Source organism: Pyrus communis, chromosome 4 (genome assembly GCF_963583255.1).
Source record: "Pyrus communis chromosome 4, drPyrComm1.1, whole genome shotgun sequence".
In the NCBI taxonomy this organism is placed as follows: domain Eukaryota; kingdom Viridiplantae; phylum Streptophyta; class Magnoliopsida; order Rosales; family Rosaceae; genus Pyrus; species Pyrus communis.
The window spans coordinates 8,616,815-8,634,855 of NC_084806.1; the positions used below are offsets into that span (position 1 = coordinate 8,616,815).

The following is an 18,041-nucleotide window of genomic DNA, read 5'->3' on the forward strand; positions in this document are numbered from 1 at the left end:
CTGAACATTTTCCTTCCCGATGAAATATTTAAAAAGTAATTTGTGTTCTGCTTTTACACTGTTGGTTTTCTGTTGAATTGGTAGATGCTTGCTTTCGCACTGCTAATGTCACATCCCGGCCCGGGGGGGACTACTTCCCGGGCCCACTCCACCACCGCAGCACGATATTGTCCGCTTTGGGCTTACCATTCCCTCACGGTTTTGTTTTTGGGAACTCACGAGCAACTTCCCAGTGGGTCACCCATCATGGGATTGATCTAGCCCCCTTCTCGCTTAACTTCGGAGTTCCTACGGAACCCGAAGCCAGTGAGCTCCCAAAAGGCCTCGTGCTAGGTAGGGATGAGAATATACATTTAAGGATCACTCCCCTGGGCGATGTGGGATGTCACAATCCACCCCCCTTAGGGGCCCAACGTCCTCGTCGGCACACATGTGACCAGGGTTAGGCTCTGATACCAATTTGTCACATCCCGGCCCGGGGGGGACCACTTCCCGGGCCCACTCCACCACCGTAGCACGATATTGTCCGCTTTAGGCTTACCATTCCCTCACGGTTTTGTTTTTGGGAACTCACGAGCAACTTCCTAGTGGGTCACCCATCATGGGATTGCTCTAGCCCCCTTCTCGCTTAACTTCGGAGTTCCTACGGAACCCGAAGCCAGTGAGCTCCCAAAAGGCCTCATGCTAGGTAGGGATGGGAATATACATTTAAGGATCACTCCCCTGGGCGATGTGGGATGTCACAGCTAACGTGCACACGCGCTTTGGGTTGAATAAGTTTTTGTTTTTTTTTTTGTTTTTGTTTTTTATTTCTTGTCCTTATCATTAAATAAAAGTTATTAGGTGACTTTTGGTTAAAACCCAAAGTTTTGAAGTCATTTTCATTAGTTTTCCTTATAATCTTTGTAGATAAAGATAGTGATGAGCCAACGTTTTCTTCAAACACGCAAATCAAATGTGTTATAAGCATCATCTTTCCTAATTAATTAGTTCTAAGGTGCTAATCTTTGATATTACTTAGCATGAAATTATTAAGAACCATAAGTTAATTGCATCAGTATGTTTCATCAATCAAACCCATGCATGTTACATGACACACCCTGACCTGGAATGTCCACTAGAACCCCGAATCGAGCTGTGCTGGCCGACACCTAAAAGGTGACGAAGCCATAAAATGTGATAGTGTATAAAATGTGAATAAATTAAAACCTAAAAGTGCTTATGTACACGAGTGCGCGATCAGCTGGTCTGGACCTATTTCATGCATGATACAGAGCATAGGTATTACACAGTAAGGTAAGATAATGATTATACCATCATAAGAAGACATATGTACTGAAAAGTGCCACAAATCTTCATTGATACAAAACTCTGCTGCTAGAATCTTGAGGGGTGCAAAAATAGAAAATGTGAGTGAGCGAAACAAAACTTTTCAAATCATAATTAATAACTGTTATGATATTCAAAATCCTTCTCGAACCCCGTTGGTGTTTAGAGATGATTTTGGACTACATGGATATTTGAGATTATGAAGAAGATTATGAATAACTAAACATGGGTCAAAATTTTATTTGTTAGAGGACAGCAATTGTTCATAATTGGTTTGATCTTGGACATAATAACAATTACGAATATTTGTTTTCTTCACATTATCTTCTCGAATTGGGGTTCAACATTAGAAGTTCTTTTCTCAAGTATCAACATTAAGCAAAATGAAGAAAACAAAAGGCCAAAAGCAAAAAGCCACCTCTTCCGCTGTTATCACCTTCCCTTTTCTTCAATGCTCACTCCCAACAGAAAATCTACGGCAAGAATACACTTTCCCCCCTTCCTTTTTCTTCGAGCCTCAACAAATGGGTCTGCAACCAATGCCAACTGAAATAATTGAGGTTAAGCAAGAGGAGTTGATAAAGAATCAGCCAAGAGAAGACCAAGCTAAGCCAACAATTGAGGTTATTCCTGACAACGCTATAAATATTACATCATAAAATAGTTTAGCTTAATTCAATACATATTTTTTTGTTAAATAAGAAATGACTATGTTTTCTGTTAAATAAGAAATGGCTATGTCACAAATGTCCATATAATTTAATTGAAATGATAAACATGTTCTGTAAAACCAAGACTTTTGAAAGTCTAACTAATTGGTCAAATAGTGTCAAACATAGTAGTATTTCTCCAAGTCATAGCACGTCCTAATATTAAGCTGAAGAGTAAGAATAGTTATATGACATTAAATTGAAAGTCTAACTAATTAAGATGATTGTAATAAACATGAGGCACTGTTCTGCAAATATAAGAGGGCTGCAAACCAATTGGTAAAAGCACACTTTTATATGAAAATAAAAACAAAAAATTCAATTAAATAAGCATCAGCATGCACTCCATAATCGTCTCTCCTTATTTTTTTAATTTATGTTAGTTTGTATGCAAATGATATGGGAAATTATATGAGTGCAAAATGGATAGAACCCAGAACTGAAATGAAGAGAAAACACACGTCCAATTTGGTGATGGTAAAAATGGAAAAGGGATATGATCAATACCCTGATCGAATCACTGGCAAGAGAGCTCCGATTCCAAAAATTAATCCACAAATACTTAATGTTAGCCTCTTCAATCAAATTCTACTTAACCTAAGACTAATCCAATCCTAATCAGCGAACATGACTTGAATATTTGTATGGCAAATAGACAGCAAGCGAATGCTCAAAACTGGAATGTGTAGCCACTGGTATTCTCCATGTGTATCACTCCCGAAACACGTTAAAAGCTTTGGCAAGTAAGCAAACTGCAACATCGATACAATGACAAACAGAACTTCAATTACACACTGCCAAACCATCCAAAACTTTACTCAATAAGAGAACAATTAAAACATACTATATTGTAATGAAAAAAATTGTAAGGCCACATCCAAATTGAATCGTGCATCTTTAGAAAAAACGGCAAAAAAAAGAAAAAAAAAAGAAAAAAAATCAGATTGCAAAACTATCTATGTAAATACTTAAAGTCATTGTAAAAGAATATACTATAATCGAACAAACAGCATAAAACTCACCAAGTTGCTTCAAGTCATGAAGCCTAAAATGCAATGAAATCAATTCATTTGCAGCAAACAACATACACATATTTCTTTTGACACAGAGGTATACAAAAACCAAGCTACCTGTAAAACTCCTACGTATCAATAAACTGTACCCAACACCAATGGGCCACCAGTCTTAACGACAATGAAGCTGAAGCCGCCAATCTCTGGTGGGATGAAACTGACAATATCGGTGTAGCATATTCTCATAGAATTTGAAACAGTATGTCAACTTGTGTAATAAAATAAAAAATATAAAAAGCTATGAAAGAAACAAAAATCTGAACGTTAACAGTTTTTTATATACTTGCTCGGGAAACGAAAGCATGAAAGAGAGATCAAACCTGAAAGAAATCAGAAATGACAGTTCAGTGATCTTTGGGCGTGTGTGGGATTAGTAGAATTATAATGAGGCATTGAATCTATTTATCTCTGAAGAATAGTCTGCATAAAGAAAACATAAACATAAGGAGGGTCCTTTTGTGGCCTAGAAAGTGAGTGAAAATAAGCCCAGGAAACGCACCAAATATGATAAAAAAAAAAGCACTCAAAAGCTAAATTGTTATACGAAAATAACACGCGGAAAATAACCCAGGAGAACCTCTGTTGGAGGATACAACGAACCGAAAGAAAAAACGGAGTTTGTGGTAGAGGCATGGGCTTAGGGTGCCGATGGGTGAATACTGAGTGTCGATGGAGAAGCAAATCTGAAAAATGGTTGAAAATGAACACCCCAATCTCCTTTTCAGAACATGGGTTGTACATGAAGATGACAGTTGCCGTTTGTTTGGATAGTTGGATAGTTGGATAGTGCTTATATCAAAAATCGGAGTGATGTTTTCATCGTCCATTTTTTTAATCTAAGGGGCCACATTCATTGATGAAATTTAGGATGAAGCTTTGAGGGAGGGTTTGATTCATCCAACGAATAAAAACAATCTTGGCTAAGAGTGTAGAAAAAGTATATCTCACGTAAGCATCTCCCATGTGTGTTGTGTTTCATTTCACTATGTTACCCCTATTATAAGCAGTTACTTTTGTGTTGTCTTTTTTATTGAATGAGGACATTATGGGAATATTGAAAGCTTCACCAAACTGGTCTTCTCACTTTATATATATAGAAGATTAAAAAAAATAAAAAATAACAAAACAAAAACCTCTTTTCTCACTCCCACTCCCACGTCCTCTCTCTCTCTTTCTTTCTCTCTCTCTCTCTCTCTCTCTCTCTCTCTCTCTCTCTCTCTCTCTCTCTCTCTCTCTCTCTCTCTCTCTCTCAATTAAAAAACAAAAATAAAAAAATATTCACACACCCAAAATGTGTAGGCATATTTATAGAATTCATTTAAAGTATTTTTCAAGCTTAATTTGGATCACCATGCGTGTGTCATGGATGCTTACGGTTTAGCAGATATTAATATAATGGAGCTATACTAAGTAAGCTTTTCACATGAAGGTGAGGTTATTTTTGGACCCCTATCTAAGCTTATTTCTACTTTAGAGCAGTTCCACCTTGGGCAATAGCCTGGTGGACTGGCTCTCAAACAGTGCCAGAAGCTCGAGCAACTTGGTCCAGCGTGTGCTGGCGATGGAGCCCGAGCGAGCCTGAGGGAAAGGCCCCGCAGGAGTTGCCAGCCCGAGAGCCTGAAGGGCATGTGACGTAAGGCTGACGTCTGGGCGACATCAGCCATCATCTCCTCTGCATTTCTCGAACTCTTCCAGGTACTATTTGATTCGAGGAGGGAGAGAAAGAGAGTCAAACCTCGTCCTTCAGCATGTGGAGGAGGGTCGTCTTGCCAGAACTGTCGAGGCCCAAAAACAGAATCTTAGCCTCCTGCCACAACCCGAGGAAGGCGAGGACGCCATAGAACCAGTCGAACAGAAACATGGCAACGACTGATTTTTCTCCGGGAGCAGATCTATCGGCGGGGTTGTGAGGGAAGTAGGAAAAAACCCACAAGGAATCGGAGTGGGAGAGGTCGAATCGGAGGGGGGTTTTGATTTGTTGTCATCTCTTTCTCTCCCTCTGCATTTTTGGGGAATCGTAGGGGTTTGGTTGCTTTTGGATGTAAAAAGAAGAAGAAAAATAATGGGGCGTTGGCACCATGTGAAATGAAGAAAACAAATAATAAAAAAAAAAAAAAAAAAGAGGTTTTGGAATGGTGTGCTGCATCTTGTGAAAAGAAAAAGTAAAAATAATTTTTTAATAGAAAATAGTATAATGAGACCGATTAAAAATTCTATTCGACATTACAAATAAAATTATTTTGTATTATTTAAAAAAAAACTAATATTTTATTTCCTATTGCTAGGACTATTAAAGTGCAACGGTGGAGATGTAAAAGACAGTTACTGTTCATTAGGTGGATTAAATAGTAAATAGTCTGAAGGAGGGTTTCCACGGTGAAAGTGCTCTTAGAGAAGGAAAAAAAAAACAAAGAGAAATTATAACGAAGCCTGCAGCATGCATGTGTCCAAATTTAATTTCCAGTTGTTTAACTTTAATTTGTGAAGTTTAACTTCAAATGGATATTAATCAATTATATGTTTCCTTGTTCATTGGTTTTCGTAAGTAACGGGATAGATCATTTATGTCTACATCTCTTTTTACGCACTCATTATGAGAATTATAAAACGAGAATTTTTTTATGTTTTTTATGAACCCGTTACGAGATGAGAGCCGTAGAACAAGGGAATATATCCGTTTATATAATAATCTTTCATGTTGATAGATTTGAGCTAAATATATGTATAATTACAAGCGGTTTGTGACTTGATTGGTTAACAGTATTCACTCATCTATTTGAATTCTAGAGTTCTATTCCCTTCTCCTAATACCCCTAAAGAAAAATTTCTATACTTTTATATTTTACTTTCACGTGTTTAGTTTTCTGTTCAACATCAGCAAGTGAATGTGACATAGAAATTAGCCCATAAATACTTGATGTTCACATGGAAGAAAGAGAGGGAGAGAAAATGGAAGACGGAGATGAACCAATCTTGCTTATTGCAGTATGCCCTTATATGGATCTAAATGATTACCAAAACCAAAACTGCCAATGCACTTTTCAGCTAAAGTTAAAATTAAACTAAACTAAACAAAACACCAAAGAACGTATGTAAATTACTAAATTTAGGGTTCTTATAAAAGAGCGTTGAAGTTATATAGATAACTCCCTCACTTTTTAATATAGATAATCTTATTTGTTCAAAAAATTAATGTAGGTGGTGAACTGTCAAAGAATATTAAACAACTATTTGATATTGAATTTTGCAATTTGTGTTTACTTTTTTGTCCATCCAGTAGAACTCGAAACCCCATTCTTCGTTGCATTGCATAGTGGGGATAGATAGTCAAATACAGCAAGGAGATCTACTTCACCTTCCTCTTGTGCTTTACTATTGGGTTTGATTGGTCCCATAGTTGTTAAATCAATAGGAAGAAATTGTAGGCAACCAAGGCCCCATTGCTCTCTTGAGATGCAAATCAAGGGGCCTAGCAGAGGGAAGTAGAGTAACTGGTATGACAAAACAAGCCCAACGCAAGCTCTTCTCGAAAACGACTTACCCACAATTGGGATTTTGCGATGGCGGTATAATAAACGAATCTCGTCCGGCCATGTGTTTATATCTGACACGTGACACTACATGTTTTACGTGATCATTTTGAATTATTATCATCAGACTAAAAAAAGGAAGGAAGAGAATCCTACTCCATTATCACCGCAGTATGTACATAACTAATTTGGAATATCATCATTGTATTTAATTTTGATTATTAATTTTTAATTTTTATTAATAAATAAATTATTAATTATTTTTTATTTCAATTGACAGAATAGTGGGCCCACTCCCACCATATCATCATTGAACAACCAAATTAAAAAAAAAAACTTAACGAAAATATGACATTGCAACGAATTCATAAGATTATGATTCGACTCATAATTAAGGTCGTTTTTTGTAATTTACTCAAAAATTTAACTTGTATTGTTGGAGATGCTTTAAGATTGAATCGTAACGGCTAAGTTCTCTGTGGAAATACTAGAAAACATTTGAATAAATTGGGATGGAAAGACACTTCGGTGGGGATGAGATAAGTTACAAGACAACGAGGAAAAATAATATCAATTGTATTAGAAATGCTACCTGCCACGCGCACCAACAAATTAACATTGTTGCTACACCACCGCAAAACCACCCCTCCGTCTTTCAAATCTCATTAATCTCCCTGTTCAGCGGTACCAAAACAACCTTGAAAAAAAAAAAACAAATTTCCATATGCTTTTTTTAACACCTCCAATTTTTTTAACACCTCCATTAACCCCTCATAATAACAAACTACTAATGACACATTCTTCAAAGAACACGAAAACATAAAAATCATAAAAAAAATACTTTAAAAAAAAACCCAAATGGCAAAATGCCGGTATATATGATAGAGCAACAGCAGCACATGCTGCTCAATTCAATTCAATGTTGACTGAAGAGCCACCATTAAAGCCTTCAAGCTTGGGGCTTCTCCCACTTGAGTGGCTTCACAACCTCCCAGGTGAAGTCGGGGTCATCCCTGCCGAAATGTCCGTAGGCGGCGGTCTTCAAAAACCTATCATTGCCACCCCTCTTGAGATCCAGGTTGATGGAGATCATGCCTGGCCTGAAATCGAAGCTCTCCTTCACAATCTTCAGGATCTCCTTGTCGGGGATCTTCCCGGTGCCATAAGAGTCGACGAACACCGACAGAGGCTCGGGCACACCGATGGCATAGGACACCTGGACAATGCACCTCCTTGCAAGTCCATTGGCCACAATGCTCTTTGCGGCCTGCCTCACGATGTAGGCACCACTCCTGTCCACCTTGGTTGGGTCCTTGCCTGAAAAGGCACCACCTCCGTGAGCACCCCATCCTCCATAGGTGTCGATGATGATCTTGCGGCCGGTGAGACCAGCGTCACCATGAGGGCCTCCAATCACAAATCTGCCAGATGGGTTAAGATGGAAGATGGTCTTCTCATCAAGGTACTTCTCGGGGATCACAGGCTTGATCACATGCTCCTTGAGATCAGCGGCAATCTCATCGTTTGTCACGGTCTCATCGTGCTGGGTTGAAATCAGGACCGTGTGGACACGAATTGGGACCATGGCACCCTTGTCATTGACATACTCAATAGTAACTTGGGTCTTGCCATCAGGCCTCAACCAAGCACAAGTCCCGTTCTTGCGAACCTCAGTGAGCTTGGCACCGAGCTTGGTTGCAAGGACGTGGGTGAGTGGCATGAGCTCGGGGGTCTCATCAGTGGCATAACCAAACATGTGGCCTTGGTCACCAGCTCCAATTTCCTCAGGCCTCTTGGAGAAATGACCATGGACACCTTGAGCAATGTCAGGGCTCTGCTGCTCAATGTTCACAAGAACCTTGCAGTTGTCTGCATCAAGACCCACATCGTCTGATACGAAACCGATTGTGCGGCATGTGTGACGAACGATCTTCTCGTAGTCCACATTGGCCTTGGTGGTGATTTCTCCGAAAACCATGACCATGTTGGTCTTGGTACAGGTCTCGCAGGCAACCTTGCTGTCAGGGTCTTGTGCAAGGCAGGCATCGAGCACCGCGTCGGAGATCTGGTCACAGAGCTTGTCTGGGTGACCCTCATTGACTGACTCGGATGTGTACAAGAAGGTCTCCATTTCTTACAATCTGAAAAAAGAAAAATTAGCATAGCACACAATAAGAACATGCAAACTATAAGGCCTTAACTGCCAATCCTTCTGCAATCAAAATCTAAACTTCAACACACGCATACAGATTCAAAATCCCATACACGGCAAGAATTACCAAAACAAATGCATGCATAAAATCGCTACCAGATCTGCAATGTCAGTGTCCATTTCTACAATCTTAATGGCCAACGGTAACAATTCGAAAAAAAAACCACTACTTTCCAATAGATCTACTAAAATTATAAAAACCCAGAGTCAAATTTTACCAGATTTCACCAAAAATTCAATCAGCAATGTCAGAGTCCACATTCTAAAACCTTAATGTCCAACTATCACAATTCCACAAAAGCAACTACTTTTCAATAGATCTACTAAAAATAACAAATACCCAGATCCAAAATTTGCCAGATTTCACCAAAAATCTCAATCAGCAATGTCAGAGTCCCCCTCCTAAAACCTCAAAGTCCGACGGTCACAATTCCACAAAACTAACTACTTTCCAATAGATCTACTAAAATTAACAAAAACCCAGATTCAAAATTTTCCATATTTCCCCAAAAATTCAATCTGCAAAGTCAGAGTTCACATCTAATAATATCCAACGGCGACAGTTCGAAAAAAGCAGCAAATTTCCAATAGATCCGCTCAAGTTAACAAAATGACTCCAAGTCCACAACCACCAACTCAAAAACAACAGATCTAAAGGCAGAATTCAAACAAAACGAGACGAACCCAGATATCGAAAATCCAGAATGGAGCAGAAACGCACCTATGAATCGAGAGAGAGATAGAAAGGGGGGAGAGAGAGTTGCTTGAGTAGAGGAAATAATGGGTTGTAGTGTGTTTTCCTCCTCAAGCGGTTCGAGGAATTTTGGGGCTTTGATGTCCCAATTTATAGGGAAACGGGGGTGGCCCGCCCCACCCTCCCAAAGCTGCATAATATGGGTTAGATTCATCTCGGTCACGTGGCATGGGAATCAGGGGGATCAAATTTAATCTCGGCCGTCGGTGGGGGTGAATCGGTGGGTGAATGATTAAAAAATGTGGGAGGTTTTTGATGGACGGAGGACGCGTTTACCGCGGGAATTACCAGTAATCCCACCAACCCCCAGCCTGTATTGATTAGTCTACGGTTTTGACTAATCACTCCCTTCTTTTTTAAGTCAATTGACTAATCAACCCAAGCAAAATCAGAGTTGTACCAACCGCACGAGCACAATTTAGCTGGAGATAATCGTAACCGACCGATGTCTTTGGTTTGAAATTTTGTGTTAATTATATTTTCTGTTCTGCCGTGTTGGGTATGGCATTGTTAATAACTCTCCTTGTATTATGTCGTGTTACTATTATGTCGTATTTAACCTATTGAGTTCAAATCTAGTAAGAGATAAACACAAATATGATATAGCATATGTCACTATTAAGTTCCGTTCAGCACGATATAGCATATGTCACTAACTTGTCGTCTGAGTTAATTAGTCTTATTGAAGTGTGAGGTTTTATTTCAAAAAGCCAAAATTTAATAGTCTAAGGATTGGTTTGGGGTTGCTCAATTTTTTTAAAAAACAGCTTCTTAAAAAAAGTTGGGGCTTGATTGTATTTGGTAAATGAAAGTTATAGGTCTAAAATAGCAAAAAACATAAGCAGCTTTACACATGTTTCTCAAAAAAACATGGCGAGAGGATACCAATTAATGAAATTTTTATTTGACAATCTTATCCCATCTTTTTTTGATAAAAACACTTTTTGGCATTATAGTTTACCATACACTTACTTGCTTTTTTCATAGCACAGCAAAAATAAATTTGAAAAAAAAAAAAAAACACCATCTCAACCCCAAACTAGCCCTAGTTTAAATTTGAAGTTTGACCTTTAACTGTGAGGCTTACTTGAACTCTAAGTTATCCCATTAAAAGAATAATTGAGATATACTATATGTATGTATACTTCGCATCACGTAATGTGTGGTATAAGAACATTGAAATATAAACGCCGGACATACATGAAAAGCTTTATTTACCCTTTCGTGTGAAGTTTGGTGTTTTTTGGGTCATATTTTTTGAATAGTTTGGTAAGAACCATGAACTTATGTGGTAAGGTTTAAAGTTGAGTTGGGTCCTTCCCACCACAAGGCGAATGCTTTGGCTTATTTGGATTTGTATCACTCTCTATGGGTTGGGTGGGGTTGGTGAGTTTGTGATTTGGTTTTCCATCCTTTTCTACGATCTTATCTTGAATTTTTTATGGTACCACCACCAATCCCGCAACTTAAGAAAATATTAAATATATAGAACATGCTCTTTTTATTTTTTGTTTTTTTGTTTTTATTTATTTTTTTATGAGTCGAGCAATACCGTTAATAAGTTAAATGTTAATTAACCATCGACAGGGTTTGAATTCATACCGTCATGCAAAAACATAACATATTTCCACCACTGTGGTAAAATACCACTTGCATAACATGCTTTATTAAATCTACAACAAAATCTATAGTTCGAGAAAAAAAAAATCTACAAATTGCACAACAAAAAATAAATAAATTAAAATTGTTGATGCACAAAATCAGTGAAAACTTTGGAACAACGTAAAGTGTCAAGTTTGTGACCTTTGCTCAATTGCTTCAGTCACTAGTGAGGATAAATATGTAAAGAGATAAAGATAGGGAAGCAAACACAAGATTTATGTGATTCATCCTAAGTTAGCTACATGCACGGAGTAGAGGAGTTCTCATTAATAGTGAAGGATTTACACAAATACATAGGTTCAGGCATAATCATCATTAGTGAGTTCTAATGACTAGTTTACGTACAATAATGACATTAGGGATTCATTGTAAGATAATGATCTTCTTTTATAGTTGAGGAGAGTCTCTAGTTTTTGTCCGTGGTTGATATGGGACTCTGAGCTTTATTCTGAAGTTAACATATGTCGTGCTGTGATTGACCTCTTAGTTGGACGGAAACTCTTGTGCTTCGGCAGGGGTGCCTCAACATGAACCCCTCATTAAATCCTTGAAGGTATGAAGTTGACCGGTATTTGATAGTTTCGGAATTGATTTAGTATGGTACAAACAAAAAAAATTAAAGAAAAAAGGTATGCACATGAAAGTCCCGTGGACGTGTTTAGTGGTGACATAAGTCACATATTTTTACTCAACAAGGACGTGGTGCCGTGCTGGTGCTGCACCTTATACTCTTTTTCTTTTTTTGTTAGTTAATTGTGTTTTGGATAGAGACGTCACTTTTGTTTGAATTAAATTTGAAACAATAGCTTATGTTGAACAACAAACAATGATTATTTGACACACTTAGCAGTTCGTTAGATTGTCGTTGAGCGGAGGTCTTCGACCCGTTGTCTTAACAGGTGCTTATTAGGTTACTCGATAACGACTTGATTCGTTATCGCGTCGATCCGAAAACTTGTTAATTTCGTATCGTGTTGTATCGTATCCGGTTAACTGGTCGTGTCAGAAATTGTTAAGCCTGCAATAGGCTACCAATAATATGGTTCAAATTCGCCGTTGTTGAGAATCGAACCTAAGACTTCTTGCTTACAAATAAAAAGAAATACCACTAGATCATACTACTAAGTGCCTTTAATACGCCTATTTTAATACACCCTTTATACGCGGGGGACCTATGGGCTTGCTTCAGTTGCTTGTTGACGGGTTCCGCTTTCTATGCCCCTTGCCTTCTCATGTATTAAGCCCATTAAAATGTTGACCTAGTTAAGAACATATAAGTTTTGTTCAAGGAGATTCTGAGTTTAAATGTCGTGAACAATATTGCTTGATCAAAGAACGTGGCAACAAATACTTGAAAGCGGACTAGGGTTTCAACTTCTGCAGGATCCTTCTCCTATCTTCTACTAACCGAACCAAAAGAATAACCGGATATACCTTCAACTTCTTCCACAATTTCTCGTTTTTGTTAAAGGTGTATAGGAAATATCCTGTTGAAAGATACCATATCCTTTCTGATTGGGCTGAATCCGACCCAATAAAGCCCACAGATAGCAGAAAAAGCCCAAAAATCTCGGCCTAAAAGCGACCCAGCAACGTGTCGGTGGTTGAGAAAAGGAACGTCGATGCTTAAAGCAACAGAAAACGACTTGTGAGGTGCGTATGTGAGCGGTCTACGTAACACCCGTAGCTTTCTCCTCCTCGACACGTCTCTCCCTCTTCCCCTCCCCCCCCAACTTTTTCTATAAATTTGGAAGAAAAAAAGCTCCTCATTTTTCCTTTGATTGGTTTCGTTTCAGACTTTTTTTAGACTCTCTCTCTCTTCCTTCTCTCTAAATCGAAAAGGAAAAAGGTTCAAGCTTTATGGGGAAGATCCAATCTTTCAAGCAGGAGTTCTCATTCGGTTTGATTTTCCCTCCTTTTTATAATTTCATAATTTACGGAAAGGGTGAATATTGTGATGTTTTTGGGTGCTAATTTTTATTTTATTTTATTTTTGTATAGATGAACGACTTGAAGAATCAAAAAGTATAATTGCAAAATACCCAGATCGAGTTCCGGTGAGTTTTTATATTTTATTTTCGTAAAATTGTGTGTGAAATTGTGAATTGGAAATGCCAAGATCCTGGGAAATAACGCACTTGGAATTTGGAAATACTGAAATTTGTTCTTGTTGATGATCTTTTGGTTGGTTAGGTTTTCTTACTTTGCTTCCGCGTTTTTGGTGATTAATATTTGTTAAAGATTTAATTATTATTTTATTACAATTTGACATTGACCCGATTGAGAGATCATAACGTTTTAATGGCTGAAAGATTGTGAGAGATGCATGCTTTGAAATGGCAAATTTTTGGTTTGTGTGTTGAAGAAAGTACAAATTTTAATTCATGTCGATTACGTATGTGAAGAATCTCCGGCCTGAAGTTGTTTTCATTATGTTATGTGGTTTAGGATTCGCTTTCAGGTTATTTTTTTTGTTCAAAACTTTCGAAACACAGCAGTAAATTTAAGTTTTAACATGATGGTTCCCATTGTCACCTCCGAGAGTTGAGTATCGTTGATCGGTGTTTTTTTCATCGCATTTCGTGAATAGATCTAACAATGTTTGGAGGAAGTGATTTTTTTAGGAAGATTTTATATTATAACCGCACATTACAATCATAAAGCTGCTGAGAAGCGACACGGTTAGACTTTATTGGAAGCATCTTTGCGAGGTCGGATAAGTTGTCAAAACTGATTAGGGTGTTCTTTTTATGTTTTTCTGCAGGTGATCATTGAAAGATATTCCAGGACAGACCTGCCTGAAATGGAAAAGAAAAAGTATGTTTAAGTTGTCGAAGTTATCTTCATTTTCTACAAGGTCAATGTTTCTTTCGTCAAGAACAAACTTAAATGCCATATGACATCCGAGTTTTATAATTCCAGATCGAAACTTGTAAATAACACTTTCAAGGATCTAGGAATTTCGATATTCTTATTTCCATCTCTAGGTCCTTCTTCCCGGTTTCTTTGGCAGACATGTAGGAATCCTGACTATATAACTCTTCGTTCTTGAAAACAGAGAGCTTGGCATCTGTTACATGCTCTGTGTTCTGAGAATCTTTGTTGCTTCCTTTTCTGCCCTGTAGTAACAGATGTGTACTTGGATGAATTTCCTTTATCTGCAGTTTTGTATAATCCGAGTATGGATAATTAGTTCAAAAAGTTAGTAGAAATGGTTGGTTTACTTCCGGGACAATTTTCGCTAATTGTTTATCCGTTCTCACTTTAAGGGGAATAACCTCTATTCCGTGTTTCCTTGTTTCTTCTAGATTCCTGGTTCCTAGAGATATGTCTGTCGGGCAGTTTATCCATATCTTAAGCAGCAGGCTTCACTTGACCCCGGGGAAAGCTCTTTTTGTTTTTGTGAAGAACACTTTACCTCAAACAGGTAAAGAGCGTGTTGTCATCCATTCGACCAGTACAATTTAGCGCTTGCATCATGTTTTCGGAGCCACTTTAACACTTTATTATGTGTATTTCATTTACAGCCAGTCGCTTGGATTCCATCTATGAAACTTACAAGGAGGATGACGGTTTCCTGTATATGTGTTACAGCAGCGAGAAAACCTTTGGCTAATCTTGCCATCTCCTCCCCTAATTATCTAATCGCCTCGTCCATATCAGTGACTTGTAAGTATTCATTGTTAACTTGTTCTCAATCAGAACGGACCTGTGAGGCTTGCTTCACTCTCCATTATCATGTTCTTTGTATATTTGATTCTTTGTGAATTCTGTAAAGTTCGCAACTTTTAATAAATGCAACATTTACCTATTCAGTATTGTCTCATTTTTCTTTCCTAGCCCAATGTATTTCCTAACTTTGCCTCCGTAAACTACCAAATTGAAGTTCCAACGAAAAAAAAAGGGGATTTTCTACGGTGCCCCAGAGTGTAGGATACTACGGATGTTTTAACTGTTTAGATCTTTGTTTAAAAATAAAGAAATCAAAATTTAACGATTAAAAAGTTCGGAGTATTCTATGCTCTTGAGCACCGTAGAAGGAAAAATGAAAACTGAAAACAAAGAAAGGTGTATGAAGAGCAGACTGATGTATTTATTCACCATGTAGTCACAAACGATACGATGGTATTCACAAGTGAAATGAATGTGTTTTTAACACCTTATTCAATTATCTTTACTATTTTACACCTCTAAAATTTCACACAGCAGGAATTTTGTACTATTTTACTCTTTGGCTACACTGCTACAGTAATTCCATGGACAGTGACGTCTGCCTCCACAATGCAAGTATCCTTCAACACTAACCCCCTGTTTTCCCGGTTGAAATATTCTAGAGCAATAAAAAAATTCCATCCGCCCACCGAATTTGTGGCACTGAACCAGCAATTTGCTGCAATCACCAAAAACAATTCTCAATTCAATAGTATAATGGAAAAAAACGGTAAAAGGGTAACTCCAAACTAACAGAACTCTCTAGGAAGGAATCTATCATAAATAGCTTTATCCTTACGGAACTTTTAATAAAATATAGAACTGAATGACACTAAACAAATTAAATTGTTGTCTATATACGGTTTATTGTCCTGTTGCTGAAAGCATTCAGTTGCTTTCTGCTAAATACTAGAAGTTCAACATGTGTTTCAACATTTCAAGAGTGCACCAAATGGGCATGCCCCGGACACTGCAATCCTCAAGTTCTGCACATTCTTGAAGAAACACTAGAATGTTTTCAAAAAATGGACCGTGAGGACGACTGATTGGGCTACCCAAATCCCAAAACAAATTAAACCCTAAAATCTTTCGCTACGACCAACCGAAAATTTTGAACATTTTCAGTAGGTTGCAATCAGAAATTCTCGATATTGGCTTTCCACTGAACGCAGGTTCAATAGTATCACCAACATGGTACGCCATCACTACTCAAACACCTCCAAGAACTAGAGTCTCATCGTCGTTCATGGTGGGAATTTTAGCATGATGGCGGCAATTAAACCACCCTTAATTGAATGTTTGTTAGATGTCCTAATCCTTGTTTGCTGGTATGATTATGTAGCAGTAGGATCAGTCAAAATCTTTACCTTCACCATAGCAATGCCAGGCATTCAGCTGGTCTAGGATCCGTAGGGTAAACTTTGCATAAATTTGACAGCCAGGAGGAAGAGATTTCGGTTCGGCTAACGCCAGATAAAAAGCAAGATAGGTTCCAACTCCCAAGCCTTTTCCCTTGGGATAGAGCTGCATCTTCCTGCAACAACCACCAACACATTTACAACACTTTCAGATAAACCGCGCTTAAGTTTTCGATATCTTTGAGAGAAATTTCTGATACAAAGAGCGAAGTCTAACAAGTATAGTGTTATATACCATTTCTGGTCTCCAGCAATGAATGTTTCTGAGTCGTAGGATTCCGCATCTAGCTTTGATACGTTGTCAATCCTCCAAGTATTCTTGTACATAACAGGATCCTTTACCATTGATAGACGCTCTCCTTTGCCTTTGCTTGTCTCTTTAGAAACGAAGACCTCTGCTCCCAACACACAAGTGTCATCTATGAGAAATCCATTTGAAGCTTCAGTGAAGGCTTTGTGGGAAAGAAATTGATCGAATCCCCAATCGAGTTTCATCCTATGAAACCGCCTTTCCTTTGGTTCTGAGCAATGCATATTTTAAAAAGATTGGAAAATGAGACGACACTTCACAAATATGAGAACTATAAGACTTTTTTATTTGTTGAGTTAAAAGAAAGAAATGGCACCTTGAAGAACGAAGTAATTGCCGTTATTCTGATCGAGTATAAACAACCTGAAAACAGCATACACTTCCGAAGAAATCTGGGGAGCAGTTGCTCCAGACATTACCAAGTAGAGAGAGACGTGCTCTTTCACATTCCTGTTCTTGTTTCCATTCGGATAGAAAACCAGTTTCCTGCAGCAAAACAGCAATTTATAGTACTCTAACGCAGCTCCAAAAACAGAAGAAAACACTAGCAATTAGTGCAAGGCTTATGAGAAAAGGAACGGTAAGAACTTGTTCTCAGAAATAGAAAGGATTTTACCATTTGTATCCTCCGGCTTCAAAGTCCCCAGATTCATATTTCTCCAAGTTATGTTTGGTGAGCAACGAAATCAATTGTACTTTTACTGTGTAATGGGTTGGTGGTGCATCCGAAATTGTTCTCAGTATCCCTGAAAATAAACGTGTACATTAGCTACTAATTTTCAACTTCAACACACTCAAGCAAACAGATAAAGTATCTTACCATCTTGGTCATCGAAGTTGAGACTCGTCATATCAACAAACTTGATTTTCCGATAAGTCAATACAAGTTACAAAGGATTCAACCGGGTTTTCTGTTCTAGAACCAAATATGTTTTCCTGCTTATAAGGAAAAATTAAAGGTGTATTATTCCTAACTTGAAAGCTTTTAAGGATAGAAATGTTATACTTTGCTTCAAAAGGGTTGCCATTGTTTCATTTGAAAGGTATCCATCACCTGCTTGTAAGGAAAAATATAGGTGTTATTCCTAACTAGAAAGCTTTAAAGGATATAAATGTTGCAAATGACACTTTACAGCAGTGGCGGAAAGCAATCATGCCTATGCATCTTGGCGCAAGTTCGATCTCTACCGAAAAACAAAGAAAGGTATATGAAGAGCAGACAATGGTGTGTTTATTCACCATGTAGCCACAAACGATATAATGATATACAAAAGTGAAATGAATGTATTTTTAACACCTTATACGATTATCTTTACAATTTTACATTCCAAT

The 18,041-nt window shown here is 37.9% G+C and overlaps 3 protein-coding genes across 4 annotated transcripts; 1 reads left to right on the forward strand and 2 right to left on the reverse strand.

Moving 5' to 3' along the window:
* Positions 1–7,201: 7,201 nt before the first annotated feature.
* LOC137730858 (S-adenosylmethionine synthase 2-like) lies at positions 7,202–9,702 on the reverse strand. Of its 2 annotated transcripts, none has more exons than XM_068469849.1 (2): positions 9,576–9,702; positions 7,202–8,783 (listed from the first exon to the last, which is right to left on the reverse strand). In XM_068469849.1, exon 2 carries the CDS (start codon positions 8,771–8,773, stop codon positions 7,592–7,594), a length of 1,182 nt encoding a protein of 393 aa, XP_068325950.1. In that variant the 5' UTR covers positions 8,774–8,783; positions 9,576–9,702; the 3' UTR covers positions 7,202–7,591. The 2 variants fall into 2 exon arrangements, with proteins under 2 accessions (XP_068325950.1, XP_068325951.1); XM_068469850.1 differs by having other exon boundaries at positions 9,539–9,657.
* Positions 9,703–13,030: 3,328 nt separating this feature from the next.
* On the forward strand, positions 13,031–15,085 carry LOC137731709 (autophagy-related protein 8i-like). Its single transcript, XM_068470897.1, has 5 exons — positions 13,031–13,170; positions 13,272–13,327; positions 14,035–14,087; positions 14,579–14,697; positions 14,798–15,085. Exons 1-5 carry the CDS (start codon positions 13,131–13,133, stop codon positions 14,884–14,886), a joined length of 357 nt encoding a protein of 118 aa, XP_068326998.1. The 5' UTR covers positions 13,031–13,130; the 3' UTR covers positions 14,887–15,085.
* Positions 15,086–15,216: 131 nt separating this feature from the next.
* Positions 15,217–17,951, reverse strand: LOC137732625 (uncharacterized). The gene is made up of 7 exons (XM_068471933.1): positions 17,898–17,951; positions 17,530–17,569; positions 17,326–17,455; positions 17,026–17,195; positions 16,635–16,920; positions 16,349–16,515; positions 15,217–15,660 (listed from the first exon to the last, which is right to left on the reverse strand). Exons 1-7 carry the CDS (start codon positions 17,949–17,951, stop codon positions 15,506–15,508), a joined length of 1,002 nt encoding a protein of 333 aa, XP_068328034.1. The 3' UTR covers positions 15,217–15,505.
* Between the last annotated feature and the right edge of the window lie 90 nt (positions 17,952–18,041).